The sequence below is a fragment of the Nothoprocta perdicaria genome, unplaced genomic scaffold (genome assembly GCF_003342845.1).
Source record: "Nothoprocta perdicaria isolate Ctin4 unplaced genomic scaffold, notPer1 scaffold_105, whole genome shotgun sequence".
Lineage (NCBI taxonomy): Eukaryota > Metazoa > Chordata > Aves > Tinamiformes > Tinamidae > Nothoprocta > Nothoprocta perdicaria.
In genome coordinates, this window is record NW_020454150.1 from 1700769 (window position 1) to 1718973 (window position 18205).

The window sequence follows — 18205 nt, forward strand, 5'->3', positions numbered from 1 at the left end:
AGCTCACAGATGTCCCTATACCGCAGCAGTCAGTGACACTACGTTCCATGTGGATATGGAACTGTTAACAAGTAGGAGATTTTTTGGATATCCTCTCTAGATTAACTAAAAACAAATGCAATAGGATATCACTGAGATGATCCATCATTCATATTGTCCCATGCAAGGTATTAGGTGGGTACTGCGTGAAGAGAATTGCATTATTGTGACAGCTCTGCTTCGCCCTTCTCACTGTAGCACAAACTAAGCAGTCACACATGGTTGCAGAACAAGTTCTTTGCTCAGCAAGAAATGTTACTATTCAGCAGAGCCCCACTAAGGAATCTTCTGAGCTTTCATCACATTATTCTACAGTAATATGACTAYGTAAGTCTTCATAATCTGGTAAATATTATCAGAGGCCAATTATTGTGTGGCAATTCAAAAGGCAGCCTCTTTTCCTTAGTCCCTCGCTTTCCTCTTGGTGAACAAGCAGCTGGAAGTGAACCAAAAACTCTACATATCCTAGAAATGGAGCAGAAACAAAATGACGTGTTTATATACAGCTCCCCAAGGATCAAGAAAAATGTTTTAGTTTTGTTTCAATTCACATACGCACACACACACACATCCTCCAAAGCCAGCAAACCAAAACCCTCCTCCCCCAAAACAGAAAAACAACCCTGAAAAAAAAAGCAAACAAGATCATACACCAGGAACACAGCATAAGACTGTCTGGATTGTATCAAAGGCCCTTTTAGCTTGGTATCCTGTCTCTAAAAGCAGCCACAAGTGGATGCCTAAGAAAGGCTAACAACAGGCCAAGCATTTATCCTACTTCCTCCGGGCACTGTCCTATCCTCCAGCTATTTTCAGCTCATGGGATTTTTGTTTGTCTATTTGATAACCCTAAATGGATTCCTCTATTTGCTTGTTATCCTCCAAATCCAAGCAAGAAATCAGGACACCTTTTATTGTATAAAGCAGCTGAAAAAACAACAAAAGGCAGCAGCTTGATGTAAAGTCACCTTCAAGTTCTTGCACTGCAAGAGTAGTTCAAGTTATCCATACCTCCATGCAACTCAGTTCATAGATATATGAGCTCAGTAAGGGTCAAAAATGATTACCAACAAGGGCCTATCAGAGCTCCACTGTCTTCCTTTCTTGCTAGCAGCAATGGCCAGTTTACAGTCAAGCACCCTATCTGAAGATAAAGTTGCTACTTGGGTGCCTGTAAATTCTCTTCAATATTATCTCTATTCTTCCCTCTCCTCTTTAGTCATTTATCCAAACGGTATGGCCAAACCTCTCGCATCCTGCTCCCTAGATACTCYTGCAAAGTTTTCCAAACAGGAGCATCACCTTCACTTCTGACATACTCAGTAGTTTCAGGCGAGACCTTACACGTCAGTAATAATTCAGTGATTTCATTCACAACCTCAACTCTTCCGCTAATATTACCTTACCCTGGCAGTTTGTGCTTTTTTTTGTGAACTTGAGTGCAACAAAATAAATCTACACTCACTGTTTCTTGAAAATTTCCCTTTCAACATCACTGATGTTCTCCATTACATTATTTCCTATTTACCTCAGTGCTTTATAACTTAGAACACTTGCCTCTTCTGTCTTCATGAGTACATCAAAATATCCATTCATTGTATGCACATCAGCAGAGAAGGCTAATATTGCTTTCAGTGGCTTGTAAGGCAAAATCATTTCAACTAAAGTTTTTCATTTGAAAGAAACTTTTTTCATTTTGCAAGAAAACAAGTGATGCATCTTCTTAAGACAGACCAACAAAAGTTATCGCCTTCAGTATTAAGTCATAAACTTAATTAAAAGCAGCACTCACTGCTCTTCAAATGTCTTAGATTTTCAAGCAGTGATATCATGTATCAACTGCCTGTAACACCAAATTCACATTTTACCTATCACATTAAAGAGAAGATTTTGAGAAAATACCACACATTTTATCTGGCATTAGGCATAAAACCAGTACACCAGTAAGTGCCATGGTAACTGTGGAACATTTTTATTTTGGGAGAAGACAAAAGACAGACATGTATAGACAGAGAGGTACCCTTAACAAACAAAATACAGCAAGAAATTTCATCACTCTTGCCTGAAAAGTCATTTCTGAAGGTGAGCCACAAGCCCAGAAAGGGAACTACATAATTTCCATTCTGCTCAACAGAAGTGTGTAACAGTGACCTATCACTGGGACATCTCCTGTCCCTACAATAGAAGATTTGACAATATAAATGAGTTTACTTGATAAACGCGGGTGGCATATCCCTTTTCAAGATCTGGTCTTCTGTTGTCTGCACAGTCTCTTTTCCAACCTGCAGGAGAAAAAAGTCATACTTAAGATGAAGAATTTCAGCATAAATCCCAGATGCAATCAAATAGCAACAAAATRTATTTGTAGCAATGACAATTCCCTCCATTATATTTGTTGTCATATGTAGTTTTCAGACCATTATTTATTTGCATTGGTCAAGTTTTAATATCTTACAAATCACATTTTGTCTAATGCCAACAYTGTCATTAAATAATTTGGGGAAGGGAGAAATGTTTCCCTCTTCCTACTCTCCATAGAAAGAAACTGCACAACTAAGTACAGCAAATAAAAAAACTTAACCCCCATGAACTCTGTAGACTTGTCTCTCAATTCCCCCCCAAAAGTCAAAAAGCAAATTCAAAGTTAAAGAATAGTCCCCATTTTCCTATTCAGTCCGTCTAGTCTATTAGAAAAACGTACGTAATTACTGACAATGCCTCCCACACCCACATTCACACCCTCCTTAGGCAAAAATAATTATGCAAAAGTTAATGAAGAAAGAAGTAGAATAAGATCTGTGTTTTTCTATGCACTAGCTCTTGTGTTATACAATACAAGTCTTTCTAATCAGTGGCTGGCTCTCTGGACTGTGAGATCACCAACCTGACAAAATATTTCCAGCTCCTTTGTTCCCTGTATTTTCCAGCTGAATAAGCCATTCAGAAAGGCATCCCAAAGCAGAAGGTCTTTAACCCAGACACTAGCTTGTGTTAAGGGCTGCCAGGGCTGCTCAAGTTGCACAAGATGGTACTAAAATCGCCCATCAGCTGCTCTTTAAAGACTTGCTGTTTTCTGACAGAAGCTGCAGTGTGCCAATATGTACAGTACTTAAACTCTAGTGCTGTGCAGCCCTCCAGAAGCAGCATTTCCTCACACATTTAATCCACRTGCCAAAATCGGCCTGGCTACTTTGCTCCTCTTAGACTTTACAGAATTAAACTGGCCCCAAGATCTCCTCTGCTTCATATACGTGAGCTTTTTTTTTTTTTGAGCTTAACTAATTCTACATTTGTATACTTGCAAATATTCATGCATATATTTCCTAGCAACAGAGGGATGAGCAAAGCTGTTGGAAGCCTTGAGTTCTTACCACGATTTTCCAACTCCTGCGCTCACTGGAACGCACAGCCAGCTCATACAAAGCACTTGGACACTGCCAAGACTCCTATAGGGTCTCAGCAGGGAAAGGGGAGCACACGGACAGCAGGGAATGCCCCAGCAGCACCAATAGAAACATCTCATGCCCCAGCATCTTCTTGACCAGCACAGGCAGCTGGCCTGCTTGCCTCCAACCATGTCCAGTCCACATAATGACACTTAAATACACACATTTCTCATATGTGTGAGTAGGCACATGTGCAAAAACAATGGGAATAATCCTCATAAAGATGTATAATTTGGATTATAGAGAACATAGCATTTGGCTGTAGATAAAAAGCTGTCCTAAGGTCGAAACCAAGAGTCATGTTTTATTTCCAACCGCTACTGGGAAAAACCTCATTGCCTTCAAGATGTGTTTCTTGCTCAGCTGCACTAGTCTGCATATAGATCAATTTGGGGATTTCTTTTTTTTGTTTGGCTGGTTTTAATCATATATGATTTTTAAAGAATGCATGAAAGTTTACATCMAAAGGACTTTAAGGTTCATTCTAGCAATCAATATTCAGCTTGTCTTTTTCATATTGAATACAAACCAAGAACAAGTGAGGAACAGCTTTTTCATTAGCTATAGTAGACTTATCAGAATTACTGTAAATTTTACCATCTGAAACAAAAGTATTTCTTCAGTCTGGAAAGCCAAGTCTTCTCCTCAAACTTTTCTAAAAATAAAGTATATCTCAACTCGAAGGATGCAACRTTTAACCCACCAACCTGATACAGCTGTCTTCGCCCACACTGAGACTAGACAGCATAATTTTAGCTGATTTTTTTTTTTGTCAGTAGACCATAATTCTTCTGGAAAGACTTCACCAAGTACTTGTTTCAAGCCTTTCTGTGACAGCTGAGTTAACTTATATTCATTAGCTTCACAARCAAAACACAATGCTTCTTTGGGCTTAAATGAGGTACCCCATTCATGTAAGCTACCATCCTACTCTAATATCTAGCTGGTATCAGACAGGTGGGACATACAAAAATGGAACAGATCTCACSATGGAGAGCCCCAGCAGTCACTCACAAGACCTCTTTCGAGCAAACTCTCATCAGTTCGAGCCTGAAAATTCCTTTGCTATGCCTGGCTAGGTTCCTTGGTCTTAAATGAAGTAACACACAAGATACAATTAAATTCCCTTTTTTTTTGTGGGGAGTATCAATGTCGGTACATCTCCGAAATATAGGCCCAGTTTTTGTCCTAAACTGGAAGACAGCTCATTTTTCTCCCATGATAACAAACTTGAGACACTCCCTCCTCCTGTACCCTYGGCATTATGACACACAGAAATAACAGCTTTTCAAGCAACTGCCCTACCYTTCTAAAAGAAAAAATATTTTAACCATATTTTGAGCTACCACACTCCACAGAGTCCTTACTGAATCTCTGCAGATTAAGCCAGCCCTTGCATAAGGAAAGCATTTTGTATTTGCACAGCTATTAGCCTTTAGAAGTTGCAGTCTCTGCACGTGTGACCCGGGCAGAGGGAMGATGTGTAAAGAACAAGCCTGCTCTGCATAGCATTTAACAGAAAATCTCACTGCAAAGCCACACTGATGCTTTTGAAAAAGACACAACCCCAGTAAGAGGTTTTGTGGGTTTTCCTTTTTAACTCTGTGGTTAGATTTGTTTCTTTTTTTAATAAGACCCAGTTTCTTCAGACTGACTTTTATGTCGATTAAGCAGTTTCCACAGTGCTGCGCAACGTAAGGACTCGCTCAGCTACACATCTGCTCTCCTGAATGCTGTGGGAATCAAGAAAAGTTTTCCTTGATTTAAAGATCCCACCCTGCTTCAGACAGAAGGCTTGTACAGCTCAAAGTTAATGCAAAATACAGAACCTGAGTTTTATTCCCATTCAGGTATTCTTATCTTCTAATTTAAATTTCTCTGGGCTAAGTGGGAAGCAGTAGCTTCCAGRGAAGCCCTGCCTTCACTTTTAAATAAAAGAGATCATTTCACACRGTTCCAGAGAACCTTGTCCTTGCAAACGTCAGAGAAGTGACACGAGCCTTGCAGGCGTGCCGAGCGGTGACAGACGCCATCCCCAGCGGCTGCCAAGGCCGTTCCGGTGCTGTGATCTCCACCCATTAATACTCATTTTGATACTATTTGGGCAAAGCGGTGACTCATACCAGAAACAAAACAGCTGAACTGAAGTGAAGGGAGACCAAGAACTACTGAAGACTGAGGAATGAATCTGCCTAGAAGGGTGAAGGAAACAAGGCACCCACAGGCCTGAGGCCCAACGTGAGCAGCGGACAGTTTTCTAGGAACACTACTGGAAGGACCAGGGGAGACCAGGATCTCCTGCTGCTCCTGTTCACAGGTTCCTCATGCTTTATCTGCCCCTGCCTAGCAGAAGATCACCATGTCTGGAGTCCCACTAACACTATAACATCCTAAAAAACAACCAAACAGAAATACACCATAGAAAGTTATTGGCTTTTTTTTGGCATCCTAAAAAAACGTGGCCTAGTTTTCCAGACTATGAACAATCCATCAGTAAGCACTAGATGCAAGCAGAAGTTATGCTAAATATAGGCGTACTCATTGCTGGCACATACATCTTACATTTGAGTCCAGCTTAAAAAATACAATATTGGACAAAGAGAATTAAAATTCCAAATGAAATCATTTTCAATACAGACTCAGAGATCTTGGGGGAGAATAGAAGGAAAAATCAAGGCAGAAGTTAACACAGGCCACAGTCACATCCTTAAACCTTTCACAGCCCTTGCCTCTGCTCCCAAGGCTTCTCCATTGAGGGGCAACAAGCAGGTCCTTCACCTCGTGAGGTCAGTGCCGTTTTCTCTCAGGGGACTCAAATGGGGCATGGGCTCAACAGCAACTTCAAGTCCTTTAGTCTTCCCAAAACTATCATTTCCAATCAAATTAACATGCAAAGATGCTGGGGCAGGATAAAAGCAGCCAAATGGTACATCTATGATTTTTTTTTTTTTTACTGACATCAGCCCTATCCTGATTGTAATCCATGCTCTATTTTTATTCACAGTATCAAATATAACAGCAAAGAGAGACTTTGGTGCTATTTCCAACTTTCTCACTCAGCTTGTCTTGAAACACAGCTCTTGGAGCAAGCATCATTTTACCATGCCCCAGTCCCTAACCACCATCATTCATGTGATAAATGTTAACAAAACACAATAACACATATCCCAGCATAATATTACATAAAACTTTGCCAAATGAATATCAGAGAAGCTTGGGTTGCTTCATAAAATTTCATGTTGTCATCTAAATTTCACAAGTCACTCAAAAATTATGATGGGATAACATTCTCATCTCACCCTCCAATACAAGYATGACATTCTGCAGACAATATATAAAATAGACAAGTAATTCTGAAATGCTTTTAGAAAGATCTGGAGTCTAAATTTAAAGTTACTCATCAGAGTCTAATCCTTCGCATCCAGAACAACTAACAAAAAGTTCCAGTTATAAGCAAGCAGAGAAAAGTCTATTTTAACCTCATTCCCTGTTCCATTTGGAAGCATTTAACAGCAAATTTCAGGTTTGTTCATCATTCCAGCCTTTCAGCTAACTTAAATCTAAAAAACAGGATTGATTTTTCATAATTAGTGTTAAACAGTCTAACACTATTTTAAGAACCTTTGTTTAAACTTTGCTGCTCGTTATCTGCCATTGATTAGGATTCAATTAAAGGCTGAAAATTTAAGCCTAAAGAAATAAGCAGCTCGATTCTCTTCTTTTAGTTTATGCCATCCACCAGCAAAGCCCACATATTGTCACCGACATCAGCGAAGCAGACTGCTCTTTTGTGAGCTAGGCATGGATTTATGAAGCCTGAAGGAGAGCTGGCYGCTGTGCCTTTCAGTTCACATGGAAGCCAAGGATTGGCTCCTAGTTTTCTCATGACAACCCCAGGACCAGCATTCCAGGCATAGCAGGGCACCTTTCCAAACTCCCCTGGCAATAAGCCAAGTAACTGAGAAGGCTCCAGCCATCTGGTCCCCAAAAGCAGCAAATTGACCTGCCTGTCTACATGGGAGATTAAGACAAATTTCCAATGCCTTGAGGCCAAGGAACTCTTGTAGTCCAAGTTAAACACCACAGAGCCACACAGAAACCAGAAATGACAATTTCTACTGTGACATCATGGATACCAAAAGATATTTTTATTCATGCTCCTAATGCTGATTGACCCTGGACAGGTAAAGCTGATGCTTGGTTGCACTGGCTGATTGAGAGGCGCACATTTACTATACAGGAAGCAAAAGCAAATGCTTATTATATAACAGAGAAACTTTTCATAAAACTTTTACAAATAGTTCCTTTACAAAGGGAAAGRTTTGTCTTCTAAACTAGTACAGCGCACCTTAAGGTCTTATTAGGAAGTATCTCCACTTTAATCAAATTGCACAGAARCCAACTCTGCCCTTTCAGCAAATGCAAAAACCACTGGAAAAGCATTTTCAGCTCATTCCCATACATCCAGAACTGTAGATCATTCACTAAGGTTTTTAATGSACTTTACTAATAACATAAATCAGCATTGTCGTAGGATGGCACACGTGACTACAGAGCTGAAGTCTCTCCTTATCAGAATGCCTTTCTAAAGGGCAACAGAACATTATACTGCAAGATGCTGCTGGTACATCTACCTCTGCACTGACCAGTGGCTAATGTTGGTTAAAATCTTCTCCACCATGCACACAAGGTTTTATTTCTTTCTTCAGTAATGAAGATACTTGGGAAGGACTGAGGGGATAGACATGTTCAACAGGATAATAATCACAAGAAAATATTCCAGATATTTCCATGTTACCAGCAGAGCTAATAACTCTTAAAAAGCCTCATGACAAGAAGCTCATAGGTCAAGTTGAAGGAAAAGATTTCTTTCCAAAAAACAGCAAGTTGTCCCATGAGAACTCATACTTCTCACAGATGCCAAACAACACTGAAAAGATATCCTCTAAATCAACCCAAGCTACAGTTTCACATAGGCACTTACAGACCTGCTCCCCAGACCGTCTCTCCTTTAGTAGGATGACAAATTAATACACAATGAGCTGAAATAATAAAGAACAAATGAACTTGCATTCTCTGTTACTTTGTAATTTTGTAATCATAACAGAAACACGTCCTTCTCATGTTTCAAAGACGTCTAAATCAGATGCAAKGCAAATGGAGACTGAATTCTCAGATCTCAGTTTCAAGGAGTAAGTCCTGAACTTCAAAAAGGCATAACAGGAGACCTTGAAATGGTAAAACGTGTCAAATGAATAAAAATCAATGTTGTCAAATAAAAATGTAAACTAAAACAGTAGATAAAGTGGCAAAACTCACTATTTTTAAAGGGCTATTCCTTGCAGAACTGAGTTAAAGAAAATCTTAAGATGGAAACAAGGAGGTACAACAATTCCAGGAAAGTATAATGCAAAAGTAAAAGGAATACTATCTTGTTTTATAGAGCAGGAACACTGTATCAAATATAAAAAGATATTTATGACACTGGCTGTACAGAGAAAGCTGACACTTAGACAACAATAGGGACATGAACATCTCCTTCCATCCATTTCCAGGTGCACCCACTCCAAAGRTGTCACCCATCATCTCAGCTGCCTCCACAAATAAGATCTGCTACTCCAAGTACTGGAAGATTCTCTTTGGTATTTAGTTAACTACAAAATCTGTTTGTTACTTTCTATATCCCACTTCCATTTTTAGAAACCCACAACTAACTTCATGGGTATTGTTAACCACATGAATGCGCTGCAACTGAAAATGTAGGTCAGCTGCCACTGGTTGAATTTTAGGATTGTCTGTTTATGATATCCAGGCTTGGACTGACTTCCGCATACTGAACTGTTTAACTCAGACTTGCCTTTTCCATAGAAAGGTCAGCGCTGCTTCCTACRTTGCCCCTGGAACGTCACTCCTTCCAGAGTAACACAATTTTCCTCTGTAAGCTCAAGATAAGAGCAGCTCCCTGCAGGAGGAGAAGTTTTATAAGCATTGGACAAGAGGAAGGAAAAGCAGTTACTCCAAGTAGTGCTTTTGATAGCAGAGGAGGAGGAATAAGAATCAACACAGGTTTTAAGCCATGACAAATCTGAACACTTCTAGCACCAGAGAAGAGCGGGGCTTTATCAGCAGGAAGATAGCCCAGYGTGGAACAACACTTGTAGCCTGTCACTTATGTGAAACTGCACTTTAAGATCCTAAACATAACTGTTTTGTCAAAAACACTAGAGACGACTACTTACTTTATTGTAAAAAGTCGGGAATTGCTTATTTTTTCCACTACAACACTATTCSAAGTTACTGGACTTAATCTTTATGTCTAACAAATACTGACTCAGGTAACTGCATCCTTGTTAAGCAAGTATCTGTTTCCATGCCCCTATCTGTGTTGGGTTACATAAACTAACTGGGGTTAACAATGCAATGACAGAAGAAGAAAAAAATCTATATATACACATAGGAGAAGCTGCTTTACCTGCTTGAGGACCCAGTCTCAACAAGTCAACTAGAAGAGTCTCCAGAAGGTAACTGTGTTCTGTCATAAAGGTAGAACTAGAAATWCCATGTTTACAAAAATCCCTCACAGTTTATTTCCTCAAACTGTACCATGCTGTTAACTAACAGCATTTAAATTTTCAAAACAAGCCACACACAGGAAAGCTCCATTTCTCAAAGTACAAAACCAGTTGCAAAACAACTGCGCAATAATGTGTCACAAGGAAGGCCAAGAGCAGCTCTCTACAGCAGCTGGTAATGGCCTCTGGTGGCGAGGCCCCTTRGCATTTCACCAGCCTGACTAACAGGGGAACAGGACAAAAATCCCCCAGCCACCCCAGCTGAGAAAAAACTCCAAAGCAAAAGGGTACGCTTGCAAATGAGAAAAAACACACCCTAGGTTTGAGTTCTAATAACCATTGAAATTAAGCTGAGAAGAAAAAGTGTTAGTTTWACAGAAATATACAGCTCCCACCGCAAGGAAAAGGGGCTGGGCTGACCCTCACGTACCAGCTGCGTCTGGAGAGCTCAAGAATGCTGCTGATCTCCAGTATTAGGAGCAAAGAACAACAGTGCTTTGCTTACTAAAAATACCATTTATTCAAAGGAAGTCTAAAGTCGAGCAGAAACCCAGCTAAGAAGTTTACAGAGGTTTCCATTCCTTCCTGATTTTCTGGGGAGGAGGAGAAAACCAAACAAACTTYCCATAACTGTGGCAAGGAATGCCAAGCCAGTGATTTGAAACTAAATATTTTAGTCATAAATGAGAAGTCCATTCATTCAAAACCTAAACAAACTTGGGGTCAGCAGGAATCTACCTAACTCCAAAAGTTAACTTAAAAGTTATCTTTCACAAATAGTCACTAGTAGTTGGGTAGAASTTGCAGTTTCTGCTCCTTGCAATGCAGAGTATCCTCCAAACACAGCAAAGAGCCTGGAGGGAGCAGAGGAGGCAGCTCAGCTGGAATAACTACAGCCCAGACAAGAGCTCTTCTGCTCCACAGAAGGAGCCTTCCTACTCTCTGCAACTTAGGTGGAAATAGCTGGCAGGACTACCACAGGCCAAGAAACTCTTGGATTTTCCAAGCTTGGGCCTTTATTCATTAGCTTCCCACTTTAATGCACCTGYTTCTTACATCAAATGGCAACTGTTGGATGGCACTTCACTCTCTGATGATGGTCATGGCTTACCCAGTACAGCTCAAAGGACTCCTCATCAGCAGCAGGATTACAGAAATAATCACCATTCTCATATTGTTYTGGCCCTTCTGTGACTGTGCCTACTTAAGTTAGTTTTCATAGTTCTTTGGCTTCAACATTTAAAGAGGGAGACCATGCAAAACCCAGCAGTCATAAGACATGGTTTAACACCATAATACTATTCTTACAAACAGACAATAAGACAACACACACTATAGCACTGCTTTCAGTGTGTCCTTTAGAGAGAAAAAAAAAGAAAAAACAAAAAGCCTTTATCTTATTGAAAATCACTGCTAAATAAACAATATTCACAACTACCAAGCACTACGAAAACCCTTATGAAGTGCAAATTGCTCACAATCCTCACAGAAGAGCACTTCTCAGTCTCTGCCTACTGCCAGCCTGAACTGGAGACTGCCATGAAGCAATCCATAGTCTTTGAGTCCATTAAATATTTAGACAACTTAATTACTCTCCACAAAATGTACTGTCTCCTACTCAAGTGACTCAAAATTGACTCAATTCTAGAGTCAGTCTGGAGTGGAGCAATGAGCGCCCMATGGCTGCAGTGTACCCAGACATTTGAAATTGGCATTCATGAAAACATTAAAGCATAAAACTTGTAAACCAGCCAAAGYAGTATTTCCTTTGCCAAAGTCTATTAGGATTTCATTTGTGCACAATATTTAACTGAGGACCAAGATTAAGYATAACATGCCCAAGTCAAACCTTCTCAGACAACCAGGTAAACAAAAGAGATACTGGACTTTTCCTATTAAGTAAGGCAAGCTCTAAATAATGTCTGTAGTAGTCAGATCAAGGTGCCAAGAGGAGGACACATTCTGTTGGACTTCATACTTAGTAAGCAGGAAGAACTGGTTGGAAACATGAGGACATGAGCAGCTTTGGCTGCAGGGACCATGGGAGGTGGCATTCACACTATTTCCATATAGCACCTCTGTGAAGACTTTTCCCCTGTTGAATTTTACGTGGCTAGAATGCTAGGCTCATGCTTTAAGGCGAATTCTTGCTGGTGTTCGTAAGTGCAATGAAAATTTAGCCTTTGTTCTACCATTTCAACTCTCCATGCAGCAAATGATCTTGTATGCACCAAGTGTCTCCTGAAGCACAGAAACTTTAGGCACCCGTGGTGCATTTCCATTAAACAACACAAATTGCTACAGCAGACTCCAACCCCGGGATGTTCTAGATGCTACTTCCCTCCTACCTGGCGTCATATAAAATTAAGGAAGAAATTATACAATGGAACATAACAATTTATTCAACACATATATGCACAGCAGTTATGAAGACGCATTACTGCCTATAACAGTATTTACACTTCTCCCTAGTAAGAACTGCCGCTGCTGTGTTTCAACTATAAATGACAGACAGGTTATCATCTACCTAGAACTCAGGACTGCGGCAGCAGAGGCAATTCTGTACGGGAATGAATTGTTTCTCAACAYTTGATGGAGCAAATAATAATGGGATAGGATTTCTGTGTCACTAGAAAAAAAAATGACATTCTGCAGCAGTGTTGGAGTCTTTCGAGGTCTCGCTTGCCAGTCTTTCTTTTCACAGGGAGAAACTGCCCCAGGAGAAAATGGATACTRCTAGACAGCAGATACTTTGTCTACGTACTGGAGGTGAAAAATACAAAGCCACCACGATCCAGTACATAGCAGTGGGTCAGAGAGAAAGGTTTAGGAACAATGTGTACAAGCTGTGCAGATAGCAATAAAAAGAAGTCTTCTCTGTGAAGCCGCTAGCAAAACCGAGCAATAGCCTAGGCAGCACCAAATCAAAGCCATGGCTGACCTATTCCTTCCTTTGAAACAAAAAGTAATAATAATAATAATAATAATAATAATAGGCACTTTGGCTTGTGTTTAACAATTCTTGCAGATCTGGAACTCAAGAAACACCCCCCAACGTTTGCCAGCAGTTAAGGATTTCCGGCTTCGTTTCCAGCAACGAGTGTTAACACCACATGTTTGCTAACACATCTTTAAAACCACCACTTGGCTTCCCCATTCCCTGCCGCAGTCCTTCCAGGCTCACTTCRTTAACCCAATTTACAGTCATATTGGAAGAGGAAGACACCTGTGCATGCTGTGGAAGCCACCCACTTCCAAGCATAAAACCTACACTGCCACACCAGATTCAGTGCCTTCCTTCATTAAGCTCTATAAGGGAATTCTGTAGATGCAGTTTCATACCACAATCAATGCATYAGAGTATCCTCTTGTCTCAAAGCACTGTGAAAGCTACACGGCACTTACTTTTCACTCTCATGATTACAGAAACCATGAAGTCAGAGAAAATACATGCACACACACCCACACCCCATGTACTTAACTCCTCTCCTTCTGGACTGATTCCCTTACACTGTAGAAAGCAAACATCAGATTTCCCACAGCAGGACCAGTTTACACCATCTTGTCGGCACATGGAACTTAAGCCCAACCAAGTTCTTTAAGGTTATCCACTTCAGAATAATACTCTCAGTTTCTGTGCCCCAAAGGAAGCTGCACAGAGCTGCTAACAGAGGCACTAACCATCTTCACAGGCGCTTAAAGGAACTGGGAACAAAAGATTCCTTTTATAGCCAACAGAAGAGAGTGGTATAAATTATGTCTTCAAGCATAATAACAGAGCAAAGAGATCACCCATTCAAATCAGAAACTGATTTATCACTTATTTAAAGCTCATTCCTATCAGATAAAAGCAAGAAGCCAGTTTCTAATGTGCTTTTGTTATTACAAAGTTGCTTTCTTTCTGGTTTAATTAATCATTAAACACACACAACACACACTCTAACTCGGTTTAGCTGCTTTCTCAGAGCAGATGGCTGCTGTTCCCACCATATACAGAAGTATCATTAAGGAATTGCAGGCATATCAAAGTAGAGTGTTCTGTTTCATAGAGGAAGGAAGTCTTTAAAACAGAAGAACCAAAGCAAACACAAGGCAAGACAMAACAAATCTCTCCCAAAGCAAGAAATTCACCTCTTTTCTATCAGTAATCACGTATTTCTACTACACACAAGAAACTGAAACCTGCAACAGAGAGATGTCTTTAGATCCTTGGGGCTCCTGCAGTGCTCCAACTCACTTGTCATGTAACAGGGACTCTTGGCCTGCAGCAGAGCTCTGACCTGCTGCTCTAGCAGTCCCTTTCCTTTGCCTTGCAGATATTTCAGTACAAACTATGAGGATRGGGTACAGATTTAGCTATCTCCAACGAGAAGCTACAAGTACCAAGGCAAAGTATCCAGAACATTTCTGTAGCCTCCTGAGAGCAGAGTCTTTTGTGCTGTGTAGGACATTCTCTACAGAAAAGGCTTAATTCATTTTTCCCCCCCTCTTCTGTCCTCCTCCAAGACGCTCTTTAAAACAAATATTACAAGCTATTTCTCTGAAACAATCATGTCATTAAGCTGTTCAAACAGTTCAACTACTGCTCAAATACTTGAATAGGGTTTCATCTCTTGGTTAGAYGAGCAGTCCTTTGCTCTGCAGGATTAGAGAATAGATCTGATAATCACGGCTGTCAGGCAGGGTATTCATAACCATTACTGGCAATCAGCCTGACAGGCTACCTGTGGTCCATCCTTAAGATGCACAAAGTTATCACAAGAGCTCCATAAGCATCTAAATCTCAATAGAGGAATAAAGCTGTATCCTAATACCTATCAAGAATATGTTCCACAGAAGGTGATAGTTAACTACTTATTAGAGAACAAAGCAGTACTTCCCTATAAGAACTCAAGCAACAGAAACAGGATGCATGCAGAGACTTGTGAAATGCATAGATTTAAAAGCAAAGGGACAGCATAGATAATGGAGAGGTAGAAGCAGCAGCAGAAGACATGCTGGCTTTTCAGCACACATGACTATTGTGAAAAACTTTTAACACTTAATCATGGTGAACACCTGACCAATTTTTCAGTACAAGCACTTGAAATGAGCATCACTTTCCTTAGATGACTCAAACTCAATCAAGGATGAAGGACAGAAACACCAGGCAACAGTCAAGCATTTGCTCTCATAAAAGCAGCAGCTGATGCCTTTCAGAAGGATGATCTGGTCCAACACCCCAGCCTCCAAGAAGCTGGCATCAGAGAAGCAACAGAAAAAAGCATCAGAGCTAGTTATGCCAGAAAGTCAAAGGCCATAATGTAATCTAGTAAGCAAAAACAGTTTTTAAAAGGTAAAATAAGACAGCGTCTTGGTCAAGCTCCAAATTATTCCCCCTTCCTTGACTGTGATGCAGAAGCAGAGGGATTTTTTACATTTACTAGACCATTTCTCAACTTGGCATCCTTCCTGGGCCTTCTGCAGAAGGCATCTCAGCTCCTCAGCTACTGCAGCTGCAGAACAAATTATACGAATTACACGCTGCGCCTTCCAAACTTTGTAGTCCCTATTCCAGATAGGAAGGACGTTGGTGCTACACATGGCCCCTTGCTACCACCAAGCTGAACTCACCGCACCCCAGTGCCGTTCAGAGCCACCTTCACATGCACGCAGTGATACCCGCACCAGCCCAGAAATGATGAACTGATACCCGCACCAGCTCGGAAATGATGAACTGAAAATACAACTGCCAGACAGAACTTTATTCCTGTATTTTTCCCTGGTATAGTCAAAGATGTTTTCTTCCAAGGGACTCTAAGCATACCCTTGGATTATACCCCCCTCTCTTTACTCTTGTGAATTTACGCAGAAAAATAATGCAGTCTTACCTTTTATCTAGGTAATGGCTTTTAAAAGAAAACCTGAGGCTTCCAAAATCCACAGACCTAAATAGAAAAAGAGCTGGCACCAGCAACTGCAGGAAAAAACTAATGCCATTTCTGCAGTTCTCCAATAAACACAGTGTTATCAGCTGAGGTTTATTTTGAGAGATTGGGAGGGGAAACCCTCCCATAATCCAGGGATACAAACTAAGCTTGGAGAGGCAAAGCTTTACTGCAATGTCTTCCTTTCAAGGAAATGTATTTCATACACTCAGGCTTCATACCCTTACAACCAATATACTTATTGCATCAGTTCACSGCTGGAGACAGACTGTTCTCCTCAAAGCTCCAAAGTTTTGGCTAGAGCCGGCCAGAGCACAGGTTTGTCRGATAACACGTTCTGCACCATTCACRGAATCAAAAGGAGTTCAAGTTATAGTCACACTGCAACAGACTGCAGCGCTCAAAGTGAGTGCRTTTTACTGCAATAAAGAGTACTGCAGGACTACATCTAATGAACACATCTTACTTAAAAGGGGCATCTCAACATCCTTTTTTACTCACAATTCCTCTTCTGAGGATTATTATATGTTCAGCATGACTTGCATTTCAAAAGGATGCCGTATTTCCTGCATCATTAATACATGTGTCAGCTAACGATGACACAATATCTTTATGTGTACGCAACAGCAGAGCTAAGGGAAAGGAGCAACACTGTCCTGCTCCATTCCAAGTTCAAATATGTTGGCAAGCGACTCTGCTTTCCATAAACAACTTCAGAATTTTATAGGGCTCATAGCTAGTAAGTAACATCTGATATTAGAAGATGCATTCCGAGTGTCTGCAAGCGAGCCCAGCAGATGTGCAGGGCAAGTCCCCATTTCCCTAGCCGTTACCCAGAGCAGCTCGCAGTATTTCAGAGCGTGCCGCACCAAAGCCAACACAACTGCCCCAGAAGAGCGGCCAGCTTGAAATGGAGATGTGTGCAGGGGCACTGATAGGCGCCAGGCACTCCACACATCAACTGCCTGCGCTCCTCACCCTGAAACGCCCCAGGAGCTACGAGCCTGAAGGTTCCCGCTATGCACAGCTCTCTCCAAGAAGCCGGGAGCTTCCCGCTGGGTCTCTGCCTTCCTTGGCTCCCGCAAGGAGAGTTCCCCACGCACAGCCCCACAGCTCCAGCCCCCGCACGCAGAGCCTGCCCCGCTCCCGCTGTGGGGAGGCCGGGCGAGCGAAGCCCTGGGCGGCCACACCGAGCGCAGGAGCTTCCCAGGCACGCAGGGCCCGCGGAGGCGCCGGGAGGCTCCGCACGGGACGCGGCGCGGTGCCGGCCGCCGCACGAGGCCCGCGCGCGGAGCGGCCAACTTGGCGGCGGCGCGGGAAGTTGGCGCCGCAGGACACTCACCCGCACCAGGTTGCTGACAGCGGCCTGCACGGCCGACACGGGCGCGGTGAGGTCCGGGATGGCCTTGCCGTCCACCTCGCCCTCCTCGTGCATGATGACCAGGTGCGAGATCTGCTGGGCCACGGGCTCCAGGATGCTCTCGATGGTGCGCGTGTGGAAGACGGGCATGGCGGCGGCGGGGCGGGCGCCGCGGCGCCAAGTCCGCACAAACTCCTGGGCAACTCTGTCCGGGCGGGCGGGCGCCCCGCCGAGCGAGCCGCGGCCTCCGCGGCGGAAACGGCGGGAAGGAGAACGGCAAAGAAGCGCGACGTCCCCACCGCCGTCCCGCAGCAGCCGCCCCCAAGAAGGCTGGCGGACGGGGGACTCGAACTCGGGGCTTCTCTCGCAGCACCCGCAGCGCGCACCGTACTAGGAGCCCTCGGCCCCCAAGCGGCGGCTTTTCAGCGGGGCAGCCTAGCCCGCCCGCCCGCCGCGCCCGCCCTCCCGGCCTCCCGCGTCCAATGGCAGCGCCGCGCCCACCGCTCCCACTGGCTCCGCGCCGCGTCCGTCAACATTCCAGCGCTTCCCCCCGCCCTCTCCCTTCCCGCCCCACCCGCCTTCCCAGCTAAGCTCGGTTGCGCGGGCGCTGGTTTCCCAGCGCTGCGATGACGTCAGACATTCTGGAGTCCATATAAGGCGATGATTAAAGCCGGGATAGCGGCTGGGAAGGCGGGCGGGGGCGGCGGGATTCCTGCGCGCGGGCCGCTCTTCCCGGCCCGGCTCCCTGCGGCTCTTGGGAGCGCTGCCCGCGCCCCGCGGGGCGGTGCCTCGGCCGGGGAGCGCGCGCCCGGCGGCGGTTGGCTGAGGGTGGTCAACGGCCAAGGCCAACGGCCGCTTCGA

At 43.1% G+C, this 18205-nt stretch overlaps 1 protein-coding gene across 3 annotated transcripts in view; it reads right to left on the reverse strand.

Annotated features, from left to right (window-relative positions):
- The window catches only part of VCL (vinculin), a 52467-nt gene extending 34796 nt beyond the window's left edge, over nucleotides 1-17671 (reverse strand). For 2 of the 3 annotated variants that reach the window (XM_026044176.1, XM_026044192.1), the window contains exons 1-2: nucleotides 17327-17671; nucleotides 2251-2321 (exon numbers count right to left, since the gene is read on the reverse strand). In XM_026044176.1, coding sequence (XP_025899961.1) covers nucleotides 2251-2321; nucleotides 17327-17494 — 239 coding nt within the window. In that variant the 5' untranslated portion in view covers nucleotides 17495-17671. Of the gene's footprint in view, nucleotides 1-2250; nucleotides 2322-15927; nucleotides 15986-17326 lie in introns of those variants that run through there. The other variant, XM_026044183.1, reaches the window with a different exon arrangement.
- Nucleotides 17672-18205: the final 534 nt, after the last annotated feature.